The sequence below is a fragment of the Indicator indicator genome, chromosome 4, assembly GCF_027791375.1.
Source record: "Indicator indicator isolate 239-I01 chromosome 4, UM_Iind_1.1, whole genome shotgun sequence".
NCBI lineage: Eukaryota > Metazoa > Chordata > Aves > Piciformes > Indicatoridae > Indicator > Indicator indicator.
The window spans coordinates 7,807,085-7,828,797 of record NC_072013.1 but is presented as its reverse complement, the minus strand read 5'-3'; the positions used below and the strand labels follow the sequence as shown (position 1 = coordinate 7,828,797).

Genomic DNA, 21,713 nt, shown 5'->3' with positions numbered 1-21,713 from the left:
AATAGGTTATTTTTAAACTGTTTTTTGCTATCATCACCTCAAAATTAGAACACATAGGGAAATGGGTTTAGTTTTCAGTGAAAAGGAAATACTTTTGGGCAAAATGCCACTTCAGCTTCTCATAGGAAATGTAGTTGAGGAACTCTGATTCTCATCTTCCCCTGTTGATTGAGATTCCTGGTCAGAATAAATTGCTGATAAGGTTCTGGTCTCATGGGCAAAAGCAGTGCTTCCTGGGAGAGGTCCAAGGAAATGCTTACACAGGAAAATGTTGCGATAAGGCAATTAGATTGCAATTTCACAAGCTGTACCATGTGCTGTTCTTGCTTTGTTACTTACTGAAGCTTTTGAGATTCAGAGCTACTTTGAAAACTTTTCCACAAGTTGTTTTTAAACCTACAAATGTATAAAATTTCTATTAAGTGTTTTTTTTAACAGATCACATTCAGATTATCAGCAGATGAGCCTTACTACACCTATTTGAGTTGGCTTAAGAGTATGTCGCCCTTCTTGGCAGAACAGAGTATCTGTGCCTGTTTCTCAGTCACCAGAGTTGCAAGGTTGGCAGGTGGATTCTAAACCATGTGCTGATCAGACTCCTTTGGCTTTGTGCCAAAGCAGCATTGTCCTGTGGTGCTGCCAGTCTTCAGCAGAGACGAGCAGGTGTCTGTCCTCATGAGCTGAGATTTGCTGGAGAACATGTTACCTACCCAAGGTTATTCAGTTGGTCCCCCTTGAAATTCTGGTTCCTTTAGACTGAATGATGTGTAGACTCCTCTGTCTGATATTTGTAAAGCAAAATAAATTACTAAACTGCTCTAATGCCTCTCTAAACCTTATCAGAGAATAGAAGCCTTGCACCTCCTCTTAAAACTTCCAGACTGCCTTTGCATATTTTTTTTTTTTTAAACGGGTTTTACCTAGTAAAATAAAAAAACTGTGTTTGCAGAGGAGCTGCTTCAGCTTGTTTAGTGGTAAGAAGCCTGCATGGTTTTTATTATGTGTGCATATTCTAAGCTCTGAGTTCTGCCAAGTAAGTTCAAGAAAATACTTTATGTTACTAGCTATGTCAGGCATGTTGCAGCTATGAAGGAATGAAAGTAGTACTGCTTTAGAACTAGATCACTGTGAGTGAGAATCCATGAGCAACTTCCTATCCCTGCTGTTAAAAATGCTTGTTACAGCCTGTGGCTATTCTAGATACATGCTGCCTTCCAGGGCCAGTCCCTAGCTTTTGCCACACATCTCAACCCTTCTCTTAACTTGAAAGAGAGGTTTGGATTACTTGGAGTGCCTCACTGCTTTCAAATGCTCATCAAGCAGCTTTCATCACAATGTGCTGCAAAAGTAGAGTTTGATCTGGCTGTTAGCTGATGTAGAAATGCTTATTGAGGTGCCTGAAGACTGGAAGAAAGCCACTGTTACTCCAGTCTTCAAAAGGAGCAAGAAGGAAGATGCAGGCACCTACCGACCAGTCAGCCTCAGCTCCATCCCTGGTAAAGTGATGGAGCAGCTCATTCTGGAAACCATCTCTAACCACATGAAAGAAAAGAAGGTTATCAGGAGTAGCCAACCTGTGTTTACTGAGAGGAAATCTTGCTTGACTAATCTGATATCCTTCTACGAAGGCATGACCAAATGGGTAGATGAAGGGAGAGTAGTCATATACCTTGACTTCAGTAAGGCATTTGACACAGTCTCCCATAACATCCTGATGAGAAAACTCAAAACATGTGGGATAGATGATTGGACTGGGCAGTGGATTGTAAACTGGCTCAACAATGTTGTTCAGAGGATCATGATCAGTGACACAGAGTCAAGTTGGAGGCCTGTGGCCAGTAGTGTTCCTCAGAGATCAGTACTGGGTCCTGTTTTGTTCAGTATTTTTGTTAATGACCTAGATGAGGGGATAGAGTGTACCCTCATCAACTTTGCTGATGATACAAAACTGGGAGGAGTGGCTGACATACCTGCAGGTTGTGCTGCTATCCAACAAGATTTGGACAGGCTAGAGAGCTGTGTGAAGGTGAACCTCATGAAATTCAAGAAGGACTCGTGTAGAATCCTGCACCTAGGGAGAAATAACCCTAGGCACCAGTACAGATTAGGGGTCATCCTGCTGGAAAGCAGCTCCAAAGAGTCCTAGTGGACAGTAAGTTTTCTATGGGACAACAATGTGCCCTTGTGGCCAAGAAGGCCAATGATATCCTGGGGTGCATTAGTAAAAGCGTGTCCAGCAGGTCTAGGAAGGTTCTCCTACTCTGTACTGCCCTGGTGAGACCACACCTGGAATACTGTATCTAGTTTTGGGCTCCCCAGTTCATGGGAGACAGGGACCTACTGGAGAGAATCCAATGAAGAGCTTATGAGGATGATTAAGGGACTTGAACATCTCTCCTGTGAAGACTGACAGAGAGAACTGGGACTGTTTGGAGAATGCTGAGAGGGGTTCTTATTCATGTCTATAAATATCTGAGGGGTGGGTGTCCAGAGGAAGGGGACAGGATCTTTTCAATGTTACCCAGTAATAGGACAAGGAATAATGGATATAAGCTGGAACACAGAAAGTTCCACTACAACATGAAGAGAAACTCCTGTACGGTAAGGGTGACAGAACACTGGAACAGGATGCCCAGAGAGGTTATGGAGTCTTCTTCTCTGGAGACTTTCAAAGCCAACCTGGACGTGTTCCTGTGTGGCCTGCCCTAGGTGATCTTGCTTTGACAGTGGGATTGGACTAAATGATCTCTGGAGGTTCTTCCCAACCCCTAACATTCTGTGCTTATACGGTAAGAAGGCCCCACGATGCTACCAGGCAGCACTGTGCTCGTTTGTCTCAGGACTTGTGCATGTGAGGAGCATGAATTTTTGCACTTCTAATTTTGATATCACTACACTTAAATTTCCCACTTAAATTTCTACTGATATTGTGGTGTTGTATTTTTGTATTATTACTAATTTTACATATTGCTTCTAATAGAGTGCCTGTAAGTTACAATGGGAACTGACTTGCCCAATGATTTACAGGCTTGAGGAGGAAAGTATCAGTTGCTGAAGGAGGGTTGGGGAAGTCAGTGACAGAATTCACCTTTTTGTCACTTGAAATGGTTAAAGTGTATCAGGAGATATAAAACAGTTCAATATATTTAATTTGGCTGATCAGAATTAGCAGTAGTAGGCAGGGATTTTCTTTTAATTTCTGACTTTTGTTCAGCTTTGAAATGGTTATGTTTTGAGTTTGTATCAGACACCACACACATGAATGTTTTGGTTTTTCTCAGCTATGTCAGATAGTTTTAACTGGGAGACACTAGTTCTTTTCAGGGTTTAAAATAGTGTTCAAACAGCTTTGAAAGTCGCTTTCATTCAGAGGCTGCCTGTTGACACCCATAAATTTCTACTTAGTGCATTTTAGTTCATGTAATGGGAAATAAGCATATATAATCCAGTTAGATTTTGTTGCCTTGAATTCTGCAACATTTTTTGTTATCAAAATGAGACATCATGGTTGTAAGAAGGCACTTTTCCAGGAGAGAAGTGCAGTATCTCAAGAAGCCCTCCATGTTTTCTATATTCTTCATATTGTATCCCATATGATTTTACTTCTCTGGATGAGTACTGAGTCTTTTTATTAGTTGTTCTTTCTCTGATAGCTTGCTAGCTAATTGTAGTTAGAATCTACCAAAGGTGAATAAGTCTAAAATAAAGATTGGTTTGCATATAGAAACTGGTACATTAGAGATCAGTGTCTAAAAAGCACCTAATTCTAGGCTTTGGAAATGTAATTACAGAACTGTCTTGCCTCTTTGAAAGGTTAAGGCTATATAATAATTTAGAGATTTGTCCAAGACAAATTGTCAATTCAGTGCATTTCTTATTTAAGAACTTCTACCGGTGGACTAAGCAAGCACTGGACTGTGCCCCTCAGTACAATTGTGTACCTATCTCTTGTACTTGAAGAATAGCACAAGCACCTGATACTTTAGGAACAGTCTTAGGGCTGTGAATCTTAGACCAGTTTTAAGGCAAGGTAGGGACCTTTCATGTGTGCCTTGGAAGCTTGTGCTATGGCTGTCCTGCTTGATTGCTCTAGGTAGGTGTTTAACTCCAGGGAGGCAGGATTTCATGCACATTGGTCTTGAGAACTCCTCTGTCAGCTCTTTTGGGTGACTTTATGCTTGGAGTAATATTTATTTCTAGGTCTAATGCTTGAGTTGCTGTGGAGGGATATTAAAAAAGTAATATAGATTTGTGTTTTCTACTTTGAAGTGAATACCTATCCTCTTTATCCAAAATATTTTCTTTTCACAGGTACTTCCATTCATATTTGCAGAAGCTCCTATTTTTCACAGGGATATATGTCATGATAGTGCTTGACCCAAACTGGGTAAATGTGTGTTTTCGTCCCTATTGAAAGTTTGGTTGTTTTTTTTTTTTTTTTCTTCTTCTAGGACGTGAAAATCTAAGAAATGAACAAATTACGGCAAAGCTTTAGGAGAAAGAAAGATGTCTATGTCCCAGAGGCCAGTAGGCCTCATCAGTGGCAGACTGATGAAGAAGGCGTTCGCACTGGCAAGTGTAGCTTTCCTGTTAAGGTAAGAGCTTCCTTCCCTTCTTTCAGATGTCCATGAGGAACTCTTCTTTGGGTTTTTTTAGGCAAGCATAAGCCAGCAATATGCTTCATTACACACTGACCTATTTTATAGTCAGCTCTCATTGCAAAGGATGTGGCTTTTTTTTAAGCCAGATGACTCATTTAACAAATGCCTTGCAAGAATCACTGTCTGAGATATCCTACAGTATTATCTAGTTGAAACAAATCATGTAGCTAGGCAGTGGAGTAATGTAATATTTGTCTTCATTTTTCTGGAAGAGCAGAAATGATAGACCTCTTGGATTGCATGGAAGGGTACTCGGTGTTCTCTTAAAAGTGGAGTTATGGTTACAGTTTGACTTGTGAGGTAAGCAGTGGGTTGTGCTTGGAAGGGAATCCATCCTCTGTTTTGGTAATTGGAAACATTGCCAAATAACACCTGAGTTTCCTTCTAGTGCTTGGGGTTATAAGCATTTGCTAACTTCTGAGCGTGTCTTCTGTGTTGCAGTTTTACGTGTGTGTATTTTACAGATGCATGTAAAACTAAAATTACTTTTTTGAATTCAAAGAACTCATTCCAGGTTATCAGAACATTATAAATAGGTGTTTCGTGTCACCATTTCTTCATCCCCTGCAATTAAGAAGCAATGTTATTTTAATATTTTAAAATATTATTTGGTATTATTTTTGAACTCATATTTACTATTAATACCTAAGAAATAAAATAATAAAAATACAGTATGATATCTAAGGTGTCTTGTTGCATGTGATCCCTTTTGTAATCAAAAGCTTTTTTCCTCAAGACACACTAATATTAACTCAAAAATAGATTGTAAGCAGGTGACAACTTACGGAAAGCTGATGGAGTCAATGCCTGTGCACAAGGGAAACAATCTATGGTTCTGACACCTAAGTTTTGGTTTGTTTGTTTTTGTTTTTTTTTTTTTTAATCTGTAATTTACCTGAAGTAATTGAGCAGTTAAACAGGTGATGTTGCTAGGTGGAAGTCTTGAAATGAGCTATTAGGTATTTTTGTAAAGCTGTGGCTATGTGCAGATAAACAATAAATTTGAGGTAACTTTCACACTATGTTCATGCCCAACTTTACCCTACTGTATAGTTGGTTATGTGTACTTATACTCAAGACTATGTAACATTTCTACTTTGTTATGGCTGCGTGTTTATGTGTCTTTCATATTAGCTTTCTGGTAGAAGGAAGGAGCTGTAATCCAGTACTAAGAAGAGATGGTGTTTTGCCAGTGATTTGAAAGAGAGTAATTGCTCTGTGGAAGATGAAGCTTAGATTAAGGTTTAACACTGCCTAGGAGAGAATAGACCTGTTAGCTTGAGAACTGTTATTTTTTTTAAAGTAGTTTTAGCTATTACCCAGCCTAAAAAGCAAAAGGTTCAGTTTCTAGACGTTTTAATTTTACTCAAACTTTCCCAATCCATTACAGAACACAAAGGGTGTGAACCACTTCTCGCTGTGTAAAGTCTGACCTTTTTCTAACTCGCAGTCAGGACTTGCACTTATAATGACAAATGCTTCCTGTATTTAAATGAAGCATTCTTCTATTCTGGGCACATGTATCCAAAGTCAGAAAAGGTTTTGGGCTATTCTATGCTGAAGAGGCATAGAAATAGATGAATTTTTGCATCCTGTCATCATAATGGGACTTATTTACCCTAATTTGCCTGCTTTGTATTGGAATTCATTGAATTAATTTAATTAGTTCTTTGGAAAAAATGGTCTAAAGCAAATGCACATTTAGATGTGCTTCTTGGTTTGGGCAAGAATGGGAGATTAATAATAAAGAATTCGCAAGTAGATGAAAACTTGAAATCAGAACAATGTGACATTAAGAGCCTATTTGATTAGAATCTTACTTCCAAAATACTGTGCCTTGAGATGGGGAGTAGTGGAAATTTTTGTTAGAGCTGGGATGCAAGTGGGTGTTGACTGGTGTTTAATAGATAGAGGCAGGAAATATGCCATTGTGAGCGAACAAGATAAACCAGATGTAGAGTCATCAGTTTAGTGGGTGGTACTATATTTTGCTCACAAAAAGAATAGAACTTTGTGCTATTGAAGGAGAGTATCCTGTCATGCTGTTTTTAGATATTATTCAGAAATTCATAGATTCCAGGAGAAATATTCTGTCTCTTATATCCTTAAATATCTGATGGGGGTGACTTTTCTTCCTGATGCTCCTCACTGGAGCAAAATAAAAGGAGATATTTAGGGGAAAATGGTTAATGAATAGAAATGCATTAAAATCTCAAACATGGTGAACGTATCTCCATTTTCTTAAAGGTTCTAAATGAGAATTCCAGACTGGTCCATTGCCTGTAGTATAGCAGCTCAACTGCAGTTTAATGTTTCTGGGTGAGCGTGTGTGTGTGTGTAGGTGTGTGTTAGTCTATCCACCTTTGTTCTGATCTGCCTCATCCAGTGTCTAAAACTCATCAGCTGTAGTTCTTCAGAGCCCAAAGCATAGTTGAGTGGCTTTTGCAGGGATAATGGAGATTTTACCTGAGATTTTACCTGTATAGCTGCCGAAGACCTGAGAATTGTTAACAAATGTCTCTACGGCTGGCTTAGAGTTTTTCCATATGAAAGTAAAACGCATGAAACTAATGTAGTAGCAGCTCTGTTGAGGGCTTTATTTCTTCTAATGCTTGCTATCTTACTTAGTAAAGACTCTACCTTTTTTTTTTTTTTTTTCTTTTTTGAGAGGAGACCAGTGCAAATGCAGAGTAAGGAATGTTTGCTATCAGTTTGTCTTGGAAAAGAGAAAGATCATGAAAGTCTGATGGGTGAAAGATACATCACTTGGTTTGTTTTTTCGACTTCTTGCCTTTGCGCGTTTACTGTTTGCCTAGACTTGGGATATCCATAGAATGCTAGCAGAGATTTATCCTTTTAAAGATATTACAGAACATATGGAAACAATTTGAAAGTCGTGTTGCAAACAGAATTTTGTTCTGCATCCAGACTTTGTTCGGTTAGTATTGGACAGGGAATCTGGTAGCTGCTTATTCATTGTGCTTTGAGGATGCTGCACTACAAACACATTTAATGTTATCCCCAGTCTTCTACGCTGGCAATTCCTGTGCTACATCCACAACCGATCCATACTGTTCATTAAAGTCTGTAAGTGTACTATTGGATTTTGAGCAAACCTGATGATTCTATGGATCATCTTAATCTTGATAGAGAAGGTGCTCTGTGAAAAGTGCTGGCAAAGTTCCTATTACATTGTTTAAAAATTTGGGGAAGTGGATTTGAGGCACAGTTGGTTCTCTCCAACCCTGTTCTCATAAATTTTGAGGTGGTGATACTCCTGGGCACATACTGTTGCTTTTAGGCAATAGCACTCTTGTTCGTTTTGTTTAACAGTCTGTGTTTCTTCCACTGGTTGGTGTGCTTGTATGGCCTGGAACCAACTACTTGATTATATTTTCTCAGTAATTTTAATATGTGTAGGATGTATTTACAGATAGCTCCTCACTGTTGGAAATCTAACCACGCTTGAGGTAGTAATCTGACGCATTCAAATCAGGGCTTTGGAATGGCTACTGAATTTCCCGCGGTGCTGTCCTGTGTTAGCTGCTGTGAATCTGCTGAAGTTGCACTGAAAGAAAAGCCAGGGTGCTGAAGTGCATGACTGAATGTTGGGGGTTTTTGTGCTCCACTGCAGAGACGGGTGCCTGTCTGTCAATGAAGATATGAAAAGGATATTAAACTTATTTAGACGAGTTTGAGTTCTTGACTCTTCTGTTCCATTTGGAACATAGTGGTATTGCTCTCCTAATTTTTGCGGTGTAGAGGTGTGATATGTTTCAGCTTTTATAGATGTATTCAGCCCTGGTGAGTGTGCCCTGGTAAGTGTGGCACTGCTACACTGACTTGAAAATCTGTGAAGTGTATTTTCAGGGCTGAATTGTCTTCCACTGTCCTAACAAACTGAAGAGTAGCTACTGAGTTCCAGTGGTAGATCTTTCCCTCTGAGACAAGAACTGTGCCAGATACATTTAATGTACAGTGGGCTTAAATGGAGACATTGTATTTAAAACTATTCAGAAGCAGATTATTCTGACAGACATTACAGCCATGCTTATCAGTGCTAGAATTATTTTTATGCAATCTTTATTCGTCATAATTACAAAAAACGAACTTCATTGACACAAGCATTTTCGAACTTGCTTTCTTGCTCCAGACACTACCTCACTGAGAACATGCAGCTGTTCTGTGTTTTAATGACTAAAATATTTGACACTAGGGCTTCTTTTGTCTGAAATGCCTTTTCAAATGTCCCTCCGGGTAAGTAGTTTTTACTCATACAAATGCATTTTAGAGTAACTGGCCTGTGAAATTTATATCAGAAAAATTAGGTCATTTCCCTCTGCTTAGCAGAATTAAACAAACCAAATGTGTGCAACTTCTTGGTGCTTCTAACCAACTGGACATGTTAAACAAAATATTAACAGATGATCTCTACCTGTGGTTCTAGAAGATGCAAGTCACACATATATCTTGGATTAATTTAATTATTTTGTTCTGTCACATTCATGTCTTTGGTGGTCACTTGCTTTTGAACTTAATGTGTCTAAGGCTACTGTTGCCCGTAGCCTGTGAATTTACTTGCATGTTTTGGTTCCATTTATTCCAACTAGAAGACTAAACACATCAGTGAAACCAAAAAGTCCACTTGGAAGAGTAGCAAACCTCATTTGTATTTTTGAATGTGCAGTCTGGTATTGGCTGTGAGTTAGCTGAATATCAGCTGCTCTGTTCATGTTGAGAAATAAAAATCGTATGGATACAGTTGTACGTTCACACAAAAGAATTCATTTTTGAGAGTAAACACTCTTCAGCTGTATCCAAGTGAGATGGATAACCCTTGGTTTGGTGGGGGGTATTTGGAGGATGCTGTATTGCTCTGCGTTCAAGCAGAGACAGAAGAAACAACCTGTGCTGACCCCTGTGGATTATCCTCAGTGGGACCTCTGAGTGTTGCTTCCCATCCCTGGTCTCCCTGTGAGCTGGCAGCCTGTTACATCATTAGGCCATACATGGCCCTGCTGAAACTAGTATTGGTAGGAAATAGCCCTTATGTCCCTAATGCATTCTCCCACCACTCATAGCTGCCCAGTTGTCCTCTTTTGGAATTTGACTTCATTTCTTAGTGTGAAATTGATACATCTCTTGTATTAAAAATAATTTCTTACTTTTAATCAGTTCATAAATAGTTTGCATGCAGTTCTGTTCTTCTGATCAGAAAGACTGGTGCTCAAGTCTGGCTTTTATGTCTAAAATCAAGTTCTAATTTGAAATAATAGTAGCTGTGAAAGAGTTTACCAGCATCTTAGTGCTGAAGTGCCTTTAAGTTAGGCATGTGATATTTTTGACTGCAGAAGCTTAAGATGCTTGAATAGTCTTTGGAAACTATGTTAAGTATTTTTAAGAAGTTAATGTGACAAATCTGCTGATTTCTCAAATGCTGCACAGCCTTACACATTAAGCACTACAAATCCCTACCTCTTAAGGCATGAACTGATGTAGCAATGAACAATAACTATTCCTACCCGATGCACATCCAGCAGCAAGCTGAAGTATGTTTTAAATCCTGCAGTGTTTAGGATCACACGGGGAAAAAAAAAAGCTTGAAGACATCTGATTATAGAAGCATGGTGATTGTAACAGAAGGTGTGAGACTTGTCTGCAATACATTCCCATGCATTTTTTTCCACAGTTAAGAGGAATGTAATGCAATCCTTAATCTTTAAACTTTTCACACTTGTGTTCAAGCCTTTAGATTTGTTTGAATAGCTTTGCAAACAAGAAGCTTTAAATTAATTTTTTCTACTCAGTTTTAACTTGTCTTTTTCCAAGGTCAATATTCCTAAGTTGTTTAGTAAACTTCAAATTGTTTTTAAGATGTGACTACTAGTGTTTAGAACCATTAAAATGGTTTGCATGTCCTTGCAGAAATATTTAATCTAAATGTATTTTAGGTGTTAGAAACGTAAGTTTTCGTTGTGTTACGCTTTTTTGATCTTGAGTGGTTTGTTTTTTAAAAATGAGAGGGCATTTCCAGCATCATAAATGGAAAACAAATTTTTTGAAGGACTTGAAGAAAATGTACAATGCGCAGCTGTGCAGTGTGTTTATAAATCTTTGTGCTATCAACCCTTGTTTTTCTTTTCTTAGAGAAAATTTAAAATTCGCTTACTAATACTGAATTCCTGGAGAAGTAGGAATTGCATATCACAGCAAGCAATCAAAAGCCTAACAGTACACGTGTGAAGCTGTAAAGGGAATGGGAGAAATGTTGGGTTTAAGCCTCATCAAGGGAAATTTAGGAAAGGTATTAACAACAACTCCTCAGCAAAACAGCCTTCCCTTTCTAACAGTGAGGCCTGTAAGCAACAGAGCAGAAGGTCTGCACTATCGATCTCCACTTACAGAAATGTCAGTACTTCAAGGCTGACTTCTCTGACGTAGATGTGGAAGTAGATCCTGCCTTGAGGCAAGTGCTGTCCTACATAACCTGCTGAGTTCCTCTTCTGCCTTGTTTTAGGGATTTGTGAGAATATGAAAAACACAGGATTTCTGTGTCCTGCCTTGAGCCATCTTCAATAGTCATAACTGGAAGTGTTTGTTTTTCCCTCACAGCATTGCTTCTATTCCCACTAATAAATACGATATGAGAACCAGTAAGTGAAATGCATAGTGTGGATCTAAGATGGGTGTGATGTGAAGAGACAGAAGTGGTATAGCTGCTGCTGTGGTTTTAGTTAGCTTATTTTGACTGTTACAGAGGTTGATGAACAGGGAAGTAGAACTTGGACCATAAGGACATGTGTAGCATCCTAACTAACCTCTAGCTTTGACCAAGCAGAATTAAGGTTAGTTTGGTTTTTTGACGCTTAATCATGGAGTTTCCATTACCACTGCTTCTACAGCTCTGTCTCAGCAAACATATTTTTCAAACAGTTAGAGCAAAAAAGCAGAAGCATTGGTATGAGAGAGGAGAGAAATGAAGTATTGAGCATTGGAATGTAAATCTTACAGAAGTCAGTGGAAAAGTAGTTCAGCTTTAAGACGTACCCAGGTTTTCTGGATTTAAGCTTATGTCTAGTTGCAAGACAGCATTTCACTGTGAAACTGTGGAGTTCAGGCTTTAATTCTTGAGCAATACCAATTCCAGAAGCATATCTACAGATGCATATGCCTAGTCTGTCAGTCTTAATGTTACAAATAATACACGAGTTGTAGAGAGAATGCGGTTTAGAGGAAGAAAGAGGAATGTGCTGCCACTACGAAAAATACCAAGGAAATGGTGGTGTGCTCCTTTCTATGGAGGCTAGCTCCCTAGTATGGAACACCTTGGTCAAGACTTACAGTAAGTTTATTTTCAGTGACCATCTAGTTTCAGATGTAATCTGAAGAACCTAATCTATTGTTGCAAATAAAACACCACATGTGGATATCTGCTGATACAGAGGGAACTTCAGTGATTTGTGTAGCTGTGTCTGTTTGGAGGAGAGACTGTAATGGCATATTACTGGTCTTGAACCAATAAAACTGGCATGAGTGAGTTGTCCAGGATGTAGGCATTCTGGTGAGGGATCTTTCTTTTTGCCAGTTGAACTTTTGAAAACTGAGTCAGCCAAGTATTTGTGACATAAATGAAAATGGAAAGAAGATCAGGGCAGTATTTCTTGCACTAGGACATGGATGGCGGATCTGTTTTCTTTCTGACCTGGTAAGTCAGCCCTTGTTGTTTTTTCCCTAGGAGCAATTTCATTACCATAGATTTAGGAGAAGGCAGTAGGACAGCTTCACCAAAAACATGTGATAAGGTAACCTAAGTTGTTCATTTTCAGATGAAATGAAAAAAAAAAAATGACAACGCTTAACATATTGAAAAAGATTAAAGTTTCTCAAGCGCTTTTCAAGTTCTAAGGAAAGCTGTGTGCCAGTTAAACTAGTTGTGATGTTGGTTGCTTTCTGTTTGACTTGAAATTGATACTGAGCATCACTGTCTGTGAAAGAGAAAATAAAGCCTAGAGGTGAGGTGGGAGAGGTTTGTGGTTTTTTTTTTTTTTTTCATTACTTGCTGCACCACCATCTTGTCCTTTTTATTGGGAAAATGTTAATATATAAGCAGTATTTATATGGAAAAATGTTTATGTTCAGGAGTTCTTCAACAGCCTCTGAAAGTGTAGATTAGAGCTTTTGTTTTATGTTACTTTGCATGTGGATTCTGCCCGCAGGGATTTTAGCTTTCTGTGAAAGCATTGGTGGTTAATTTCTGGTATAACAATCACATCTCTTAGAGAACATCTTATATCTGAGAATTGCTGCTGTTATGACTATCATTCATTGGTTGCTATGGAAATTAAGTAGGACTCCATTTGGTATTAATATTGCATTCCTACTATGTGCACTTTCCTCATGGAAAACTGCTAGCTTTGTGCAGGAAGGTCATCCTTGTGACAAGGAGTGCTCTTCACAAACATGTCCAGGGTACCCTCTTCTTACTGTTCTGCAAAGGCACCAGGCACCATAGGATGGTTTATGCAGTTTGTACTGGTTTTGTGCAGCCAGTAATTGTGTCCCAGTCCTTGAGTGTGTTTTTGGTATTGTGCCATGATGGATTTGCTTGAGGTTTTACTTATATAGGACAAGCTGCTGCTCTGGCATTTCACAGGATGTTTCTTCTCCTTCAGTTTGAAAGGGAATTTCCTTTCACAGATCATGAAAGGCTGTGCCTAGAAATGTGGGATTTGTGTATCTGCTTTTTAGAGTGGTTTCCATGCAGTCTCTTTCCTGTGCCAGAACAACAGAGTTTGGTGATGGTTTATTTTTAAGCCCTGAGTTCTGGTGTTTTAATTTCAATTTCAGGCTGAAAGGTGGGGACAGACCATGTCCTAATCTAACTAGCAGCTGTATTTTCTCTCTATTAAACTTTGAAACGTCATTCGTAAAATGCTGTTGCACTAATAAGTTCAGCTAATATTACAAGTTTAAGGTTAGGTAGTGATAGAATTTAACACTTCTGCTTAAAATGTAAGGGTACTAGTCTGTAGTAAGTCTCAGTCTGTAGCAGAGCTGTTTGCCAGGTACCTTGAAAAAATATTGATGCCTTAGAAGTCAGAAAACTATTCTAACACTGTTTAAATGCAGTTTTGGTAGGGGACCTCCTGCTTGAGGGACACTTGGCTAACAAAAATAGAAGAGGACCACGTTGTTCTGATTGTAACATTGAAAGCTATTTTTGCAGGAAAAAAGATTAAATGTATGTGAGTACCTGTAAGGAATTAACACACCACCACCTCACTACAGAAGAAAAAAACCAACCAAACAAACTAAAAAAACAGGAAGAATTTTGAAACTGCCTCTAAAATATACAAAGCCACTGATCCTGATAGCGATCAACTTCTGGCTTCTGCAGAAATGATGCAGTGGGAAGAACAAGTTATTTTTGACGAAGGGCTTAAAGTGTGAAGTGTAAGTCGAAACAAAGCACCTTTTGTCCTCTATGTCATAAAGAGGTATTGTAGGGCAGTGTAATTTCTTTTATAATTCAGAATTGATTGAGGTCTGTGGATTGTACCCTTTTGGTGTGGGTAGATGCACTTGATATGTGTAATAATGTCCCCATTCACTGGAGTGGAAGCAGTATTGAGAACTGCAGCTAAACTTGCTGTCTCTAGCAGCAGTGGCATGACTGATTGCTGAACATTGGAGCATAGGACTTGAATAGAGGTTTGGCAACACAGGGGAAAATGGTTGTCTGTTTTGGAGTGTGACATGAGGCAATATTTACCCTACTCTGTTTCTCCCTTTTCCAAGCAAAAGGCAGGTTGCCAAGTACAGGGACTGAATGGTTTGGATCTTCAGTTGGAAACATTTTGCCCACACTGGGGTAAATGAGGTGTGCAGATAGCTCAGGAAATCTGAAAGCTGTCCTTTATTTGCGTGATACTTTACTTAATGGTCATTCAAATGAAATGACTTATTCCACGCATAGATCTTTCCTCCTGTCCTTTGTAAGCCTAAGCCTTGTTCCTGTCTATATCCATCCCCTTTTCAAGAGAAGCTGACAAACTTGCTTGAGTTACTTAACTTGAAAATTTCCATGACAAATGGGAAATTTCCAAACCGTGTTATTTCTGCATCTCCGGAACTTCCAGAGGAGTCATGGCAGAACCAGAGATCCATCTACAAAAGCTGTAGATATCAATATGTCCTTCCAGACACACAGTAACTGCATCGTTAGTCATTACAATCTGTGTATTTTCAGGATGAAAATTGGTTCCTGTGTTCCGGAGAAATGCAGATCTTGCGCAAGTGTTCAGCAAGCTCAGCTGAGGGAGCACAGTTGCTGTTTTGGCAGCTCCAGCAATCAATTCTTAAGGCTTCAGCCTCACAGAGCTCATTTTGGAAAAGCTCTAAAATGTCAGATCTCTTTTATTTACCTTGTAATTTCTGTGCAATTTGTTTTTCAAGTTGTTTTCCAGCTGTGAGGGATTGTTTAAATGAAATTCTTGCAGGATTGCTCCATCCAGATTCACTCTGTTCTAAAAATGCCACATAGTGAGCATTAATGTTAAAGCTTGCTGTCACTTAACATCTGTAAAATCTTTCAGCAGTTTAATGATACATGGGGTGATACGGGGAGCTCCTCTTTTGGAACATCTTGCCTTCCATTAAAAAACCCTCACCTTCCATTTTTCTCTTAAGTCTCTAAACCAGTCTGATTTGGTCCATTTAGTTGATGCTGTTAAGTTGTTATGATGAAGTACTTCAATATGGTGCTGAAGAGTGAAATCTTTTTTGCCTGTCTAGTTAAGTATGGTATCCTAATTAAAGAAACAAAACTTGGGAGATTTCAGATAACTCATGACAGAATAATCTGTGGAGTGGGAATTCTCAATAGATTATTGAACCTAGGTTTACCTTTGCATTAAGTGACACAAGTATTGATTTTGATATTTTAAAACCATTTCTTCACTCTCTAGCTAGTCTAAAATAGAAATGCTGAATTGCATGCAATTCTTAAAACGCCATTTAAACTCGAATAAGCTCCTTTGACCTGTATCTCTGATTACAACACTTCAGAAGGCTTTTTATTTAATAGTTTCTGTGGTTTTCTTCAAGAGTTAAGTACTTTGAATAACAATCTGAACATTTGAGGGAACATTTCTTTACTCTGTCAAAAAGAACTATGATTGGAAAGGTAGGGAGAAATTGGTAAACTCAGAGCTGCCTTTTTTCCACCACAAGAATGTAAATTGAAACTATCCACAGTACCCAGAGCCCTGCATTCTGATGTATTTATTGAAATTGCTTTCTTTATAGGCTAGTATTATTCTGGGTTATTAATTTTAAAGCTTTGATTTTTGCCATTTCTATTTGCTGGTGTTTTGCGGTTTCATTGAGTTTGGGGTTTTTTTTGTTTGTTTGGGGGTTTTGCCTGTGTGTGTGAGTTGTTTCTTGGATTTGTTGTGTGGTTTTGATTTGTATTTCTAAAGTAGTGTGTGAGAAGAATATACAGAAAACTGGTCCTTTTAAAAACTTTGAGAATGATGAATGTTTTAATGTCTACATAAGAGCCTGGTGTTGTAATGAAGATAAACAATTCTGATTTGTAATTTTTAAAAGAAAAGGGGATGTTTTCTGTTTGCAATATTGAAATTTCTTATATTTGGACATGAGCATACAAATATATTTGGTTATCTTGCTATGTAATATAATTTTTGATACTAAATACATTTATAATTACTCAAAAATCACATGTTCACAGTGATTTCCATATTGACTTCAAATTTTCATGCTATGCTGGTAAAAAAAAAAAAGTGACTAAAGCTCATGCTGAATAAGCAGGAAAATAAGAGTTCTACTTTTTAGTTTATTTTTTTCCCCTGAGTAAGGAAAATCTGTCTTTCCTTCAAGATTTCTAGATGTTTTATGCTTTTGTACAGATGCTGGTGCTCCATATAAATGCCAAGTCAAACTTCCAAACAGAGATTTCAAAAGAAGGCTAGCAGAGTGCTCTTAATGTCTTTCATCTCATCTGTGCTGAAACGAATTCAGATATGGGATTTTTAAACCCAGGGACATTAAGGAGCTGCTACTAAGCTTTTCTCCCCCTCCTCTCTTTCCTGCAGTACTTGGGACATGTTGAAGTGGATGAATCCAGAGGAATGCATATCTGTGAAGATGCTGTGAAGAGACTGAAATCTGTATGTATATTTGTTTCATGAAAAAGTTGGCTTTGGGGCTGTGAGCGTCACTGGAGAAGGTCCATTTGGCAGCAGTGCCACAGCTAAAGACTGAACTTTTGACCCATGTTAGGAGAACAGTTGGCCAGTTTGAGAGCACTGCTGTGGTCAGGGGGACATGCTAATCTGGTGATGAGAGGGAGAGAGTTACAACTGTTCTTTCTACTTGCCGAAACTATTTGCAAAACAAATGTGTAAAACTCCACTGTGACCTTTCAGACTAAGTGGGTACCCACACAGGATTTCAACCATTGTTTTTTAACAGTTCTTTCTCCCCCCCCTCTCTTTTCTTCTCCCTATCTCTCCTTCCCTCTGTTGCCTGCCACTTTAATAGTGACTTAATTCACTGTTAATATACAGACTATTACTTAATTTAGGCTGCTTTTTTGCTAATGCACTGCAACATTGTAGTCATGCATGAAATAATCTGGCTTGCATCTGCTCAAAGTGGCCTGAAGGCTGCCTAATTCTGATATGTCATGAAGTGGGCTGCTCTTAGGTTGGCTTCTGTGAACATTTGCGCCTGGAAATGGCACTCGTTCAAAGCTCTTTGTATTTCTATGGCTCATTTGAAGAGGTCTTGTCATCTCTTTCCCACAGTAGCAATATCACAAAAGCTGTGGAAGTGGCAAACTCCATAAAAGGCAATGATCAAGGAACTGAGGCTGAAATGGCATTGAGGAGAATAGGAGAAAGGACATTTAAATTTGGAGTTTGAAAGGAGATAACGAATGTAATATTTTTTTCACTTCATCTATGTGCCTTAGCCCTATACATTCTTCAGTGATGACTTCAGGGGAAGAAACTCTTGTATCCTTGCAGCTCAACAAAAGTACTGAGAGTCCATCAAACATTTCTTCTGCACCTTTGATAACTTATCTCCTGCTGGACATGACTTTTTTCCCCACTAAATTCAAGAGCTCAAATGGCTTCCATCTAAACCTGTTCATCACTTCTTCCTAGAACACAACAACAGCAGATTATAGGTTATCTTTTCTGCCTTCTGTTGTGCTGTAAAGTTTCTGAATTGGTTCAGTGCTCTGATTAAAATAGTCTTTTAATTATTTTCTGTCTCAGCTAATGTATAGCAACCTGTTAAAGCTGCATCCCATCTGTTCCCATTCAGTCCAGCAGTGGTGATTGATTTTGATTAAAAAGGGCCTCACAAAATACAAATGAATTTCTTTATTCATTTATACCTGAGTTCAGTAGCTAAAAGTGCAAGTACAGACTGCATTATGAATTGCATCTGTTTTTTTATCCTGTTCTGTTTTTTGTTCTATCGGAATACTTTCTATTAGCACACAAATAACAACACAGTATCTACTTCATGTGACTTTTCTCATTCTCTTCCCTGGGGAGCTATGCTATGAAGCAGTTCTTCCTAGGGTTTTTTATAAACTTTAAGCCCACAAGCCAGTTAAGTGTAGCTAATCTTGTAAGTAATGAGAGTGAGTAAAAGCATAGCACCCAGGTTCTTCTGGAATCCAGATAATTCCAGCACTGTGATTCTTGATCACCTGAATTACTGATTCACATGTCAGACTTGGAGATCCAACAGTACATTCTCTGGGAGTAAATAATTCCATTTGCCTGTTCTGTGCTATGTCATTACTCCAAACTGTGGGTGGCAGCAATTTTCCCATCTTCATAAATTCGATGTTTTTCTTCATATAATTTTGTTTTCTTCTGCTCTTTGAAGTTTTTGCTGTTTTCATTGTCTCCTTTGTCAGTGCTGGAAGTTGAGAAGCAGAGGTGAAATTCTCATTTGGCCCCAAGAGGAAGATTCAGATTACTGAAACCACTTTGTGTGCTTTCGTTGCTAGACTCCATCAGATGCAAAGTTCTTTTGAAGCTGCTCACTGCAGTTCAGCCCCTGTGCCCCACCTCACCATGGAGGTTTTAAAACAGGGGCATTTATTTAGGATTCTACTGTTACTGAGAGCTCTTTTCTGTACAATACCCTCTCTCAATTAGCGAAAAACCAAACCACTGGATGGTGTTTCAGCATGCAAGCAATGTGATAAGAAACTAGTTTGTTCTTTGGGTAGTCTTTTGCTTTCACAGTTATTTTGATGGGCTTTCTCTTGACCTTGAAAGAATTATAAATTTGAGCTGCAGTGCTCCATCTGAAAGAGCAGCTTAGGGGAACTTGGACTTCACTTTTCATGTGGTCCAACTACATCAAAGTATATGTGCCCTGTTTTTATCTTCATTGTTTTCTCTGCAGGTTTTATAAATCCAGTCAATAAAAATTAGAATTGCTGAAATGCCTTATCTTGTAGCTTTGAAAAATTAAGTTCTGTCTTTATTTATTTTAATAGATATGCGGGTTTTTGGTTTTGTTTTTTTTTTTTACATTTAAGTCTTGTTCTCCAACAATTTGCAATTTATTTAGGGAACTGATGTTTGTCCGTTTTGTTTTGTTTTTTTTTTAGGGTTGACTAATGGATTTTAAAACCTTTTAATAATTTGTTCAAGAAGAATATAGAACAGTGTTAATTTTGGGTCTAGGAATAGCTTGATTAGCTTGATTTCTGCTTTGGTTTTTGAAAGAAAAGATGCAAACAAATCTTGCTGTTTCTGTATTATGGAAAATGACCTTTCAGGGAGGGGGTTGTTTTTAATTTTTACTTCCTGCTCATTTAATGTGATGTAATTATTTTTTGAGCATTGCATCTCTTAAAGCTTGAAACCAGATGTTGATGAACATTTTATTTAGGTGCTGTTAAACTGACAACTGAGTAGAAGAAGCCTTCATCCATATTGTATTCTATTGTTAGTATTTTATTTCTCTGAAATTGCCCACCAACAATAATGTCATGTGCAGTTTATAATATTATTTAGAATGATAACAGACTTGGGTTGTGTGCCTATTTTCTGTCTGATGAAATGGCACTGCAGTCTCAGAAGCCCATGTACTCACCTATCAGTCTGTTATTAACATGGGTTTATATTACCAATGGAGCTTGCATTTTTCCCTTAAAAGGGATATATTGCTAACTGTGTACATGAAATGTATGTGTACATTTCATATATCGGTAGGATCCTTGTGTTTGGACACTAAGCTCTAAACAGTTTCTTCAGAACCACTTAACAGAATTTAAAATATCCCATGTAAACTTGAAAACAACTTTGTAAGGGCCTTCTAAGTATATTTGACTCAGGTATGGGGACATCATATAAAGATGAAAGTATACTCTCTTGTGTCATGTTTTGATTTGAAATCAACATTAGCGTGTAGAATTGGTTTCTAACTTGCCACTTTTTGTTTTAAATGATGCATTTATTTTAATATATGTTCTTGTTTTAGCAGGTAAAGAGAAATAGTTTAATATTTTAAAACATGCATTAGTTTTCTCTAAACCACATTAACTTAGTGTTGTTTAAAACCTATTTTGCATGATGCCTTTTCCATTAACCTTGTCTAGTTTATTAAAAAAAAATAATCTCATTTAACAAACATTTTGCTGAGAGCAAAATTAACCATCACCTAAAAATGAGGTCGCTTCTGGTGAATCTCTTTAGCTTTTGCTATCTTTAAAAAGCTGTTATTTCATGTAATGCAATAGTCATTGCTCAACTTGGCAGCAGCATCCAACCCCTTCTCATTATGTACGCAACACTGTGATTAATCCATTAGTTCCCCTCCTAGTGTTCAGCATATCCTGTCCAAATACATAACCCGCTCCTGCCTCTAAAAATTGTTAAGCTCTTCAGCTGGCTGAATTTAAAGGTACTCTTTATACAGTGTCTGAGGTTGACACAAATGTTACAGATACCAGATACTTGGTAAAAAGCTCTGTGGAAGGTCCTCTGCCAAAAAGGCACAGAGCAACTGGAAGTCAGGAAATGCAGAGTCAAGACTGACACTCCCTTCTTAACTTTGTGTTTCCTGGCTTTTGTTGGCTTACGTCAGAACCATAACTTTGTTTCAAATACAATCTTGTTTATCAATCAATTTTTGAGACACTACCTCAGGGTATTTATAATAATATTTTTAATATAGTATCGTTATCAGCAATCCACAGGTTGGATTTGCACAGTGTTCATTTGGGGTCAGGAGATGTCACAGAGACTCTCTCAGCCTCATCTACAGTTCTCTACCTCCTCCCCATTACTGCTATGCCATAGCTTTAGTAGCAGTGAACCAGTTTGGAAAGACAGCAAGAGCAGTGATCTGCTCCATGCCAGCTTCCCTCAAAGGCAGAGGAGCAGAGTGTGGCTGTGCTCGCAGCACACCAGTCCAGGAGAAGAGTTCTCCCAGGAGATTGGTTAAGATCTTGCAGGCTTCTTTTCACGGTCTGGTAACAAAGCCAGAGAGCTAAACTGCATTCAAATGGTGCTTAAAGATGATGTGCTGCCTTTTTCTTAATGGGATTGGGCAATTGGTATAATTGCTTCAAGGCTGAAGAAATCCACAAGTTGTAGTTCAGCTTTTGGTATAGTTGCAGTTGTCTCTCTGTCCCTGTCTGAGCTGACTTTAAAGGGGTCTTGTTCAGCCTATCAGTTCAGAGTTGTAGAATTAATATCTAGTATTTGTATAAATATTGTATAAAGCCCTGGAAGGCTTTAGAGAGAGTAAAAGAGGAAGGGAACACATTTGTGTTTCAGTCGTACCTCAATACAAGATTGAATTCCTCACTCTTCAGAGAAGATGGCATAAAATGTGAAGTGTGAGAGTAGCATGTACACCAAAGCAACAAGTCAACAAACAGTGCAGTGTTTAACCCTGCTTTACACCAGCCATACATTGCTTCTTCAGCTTACAAAGCATTTGCTTTGGGAAAGAGGAATTAATTCAGAGCAAACTCGACTGTAC

The 21,713-nt window shown here is 38.3% G+C and overlaps 1 protein-coding gene across 3 annotated transcripts in view; it reads left to right on the top strand.

The window, feature by feature from the left end:
- Positions 1-21,713, top strand: part of NUMB (NUMB endocytic adaptor protein) — a 96,061-nt gene that overhangs the window by 56,734 nt on the left and 17,614 nt on the right. For all 3 annotated transcript variants that reach the window (XM_054400031.1, XM_054400032.1, XM_054400030.1), the window contains exons 2-3: positions 4,452-4,595; positions 16,778-16,852. In XM_054400031.1, the coding sequence (XP_054256006.1) occupies positions 4,470-4,595; positions 16,778-16,852 (201 nt within the window). In that variant the 5' untranslated portion in view covers positions 4,452-4,469. The remainder of the gene's footprint in view (positions 1-4,451; positions 4,596-16,777; positions 16,853-21,713) is intronic.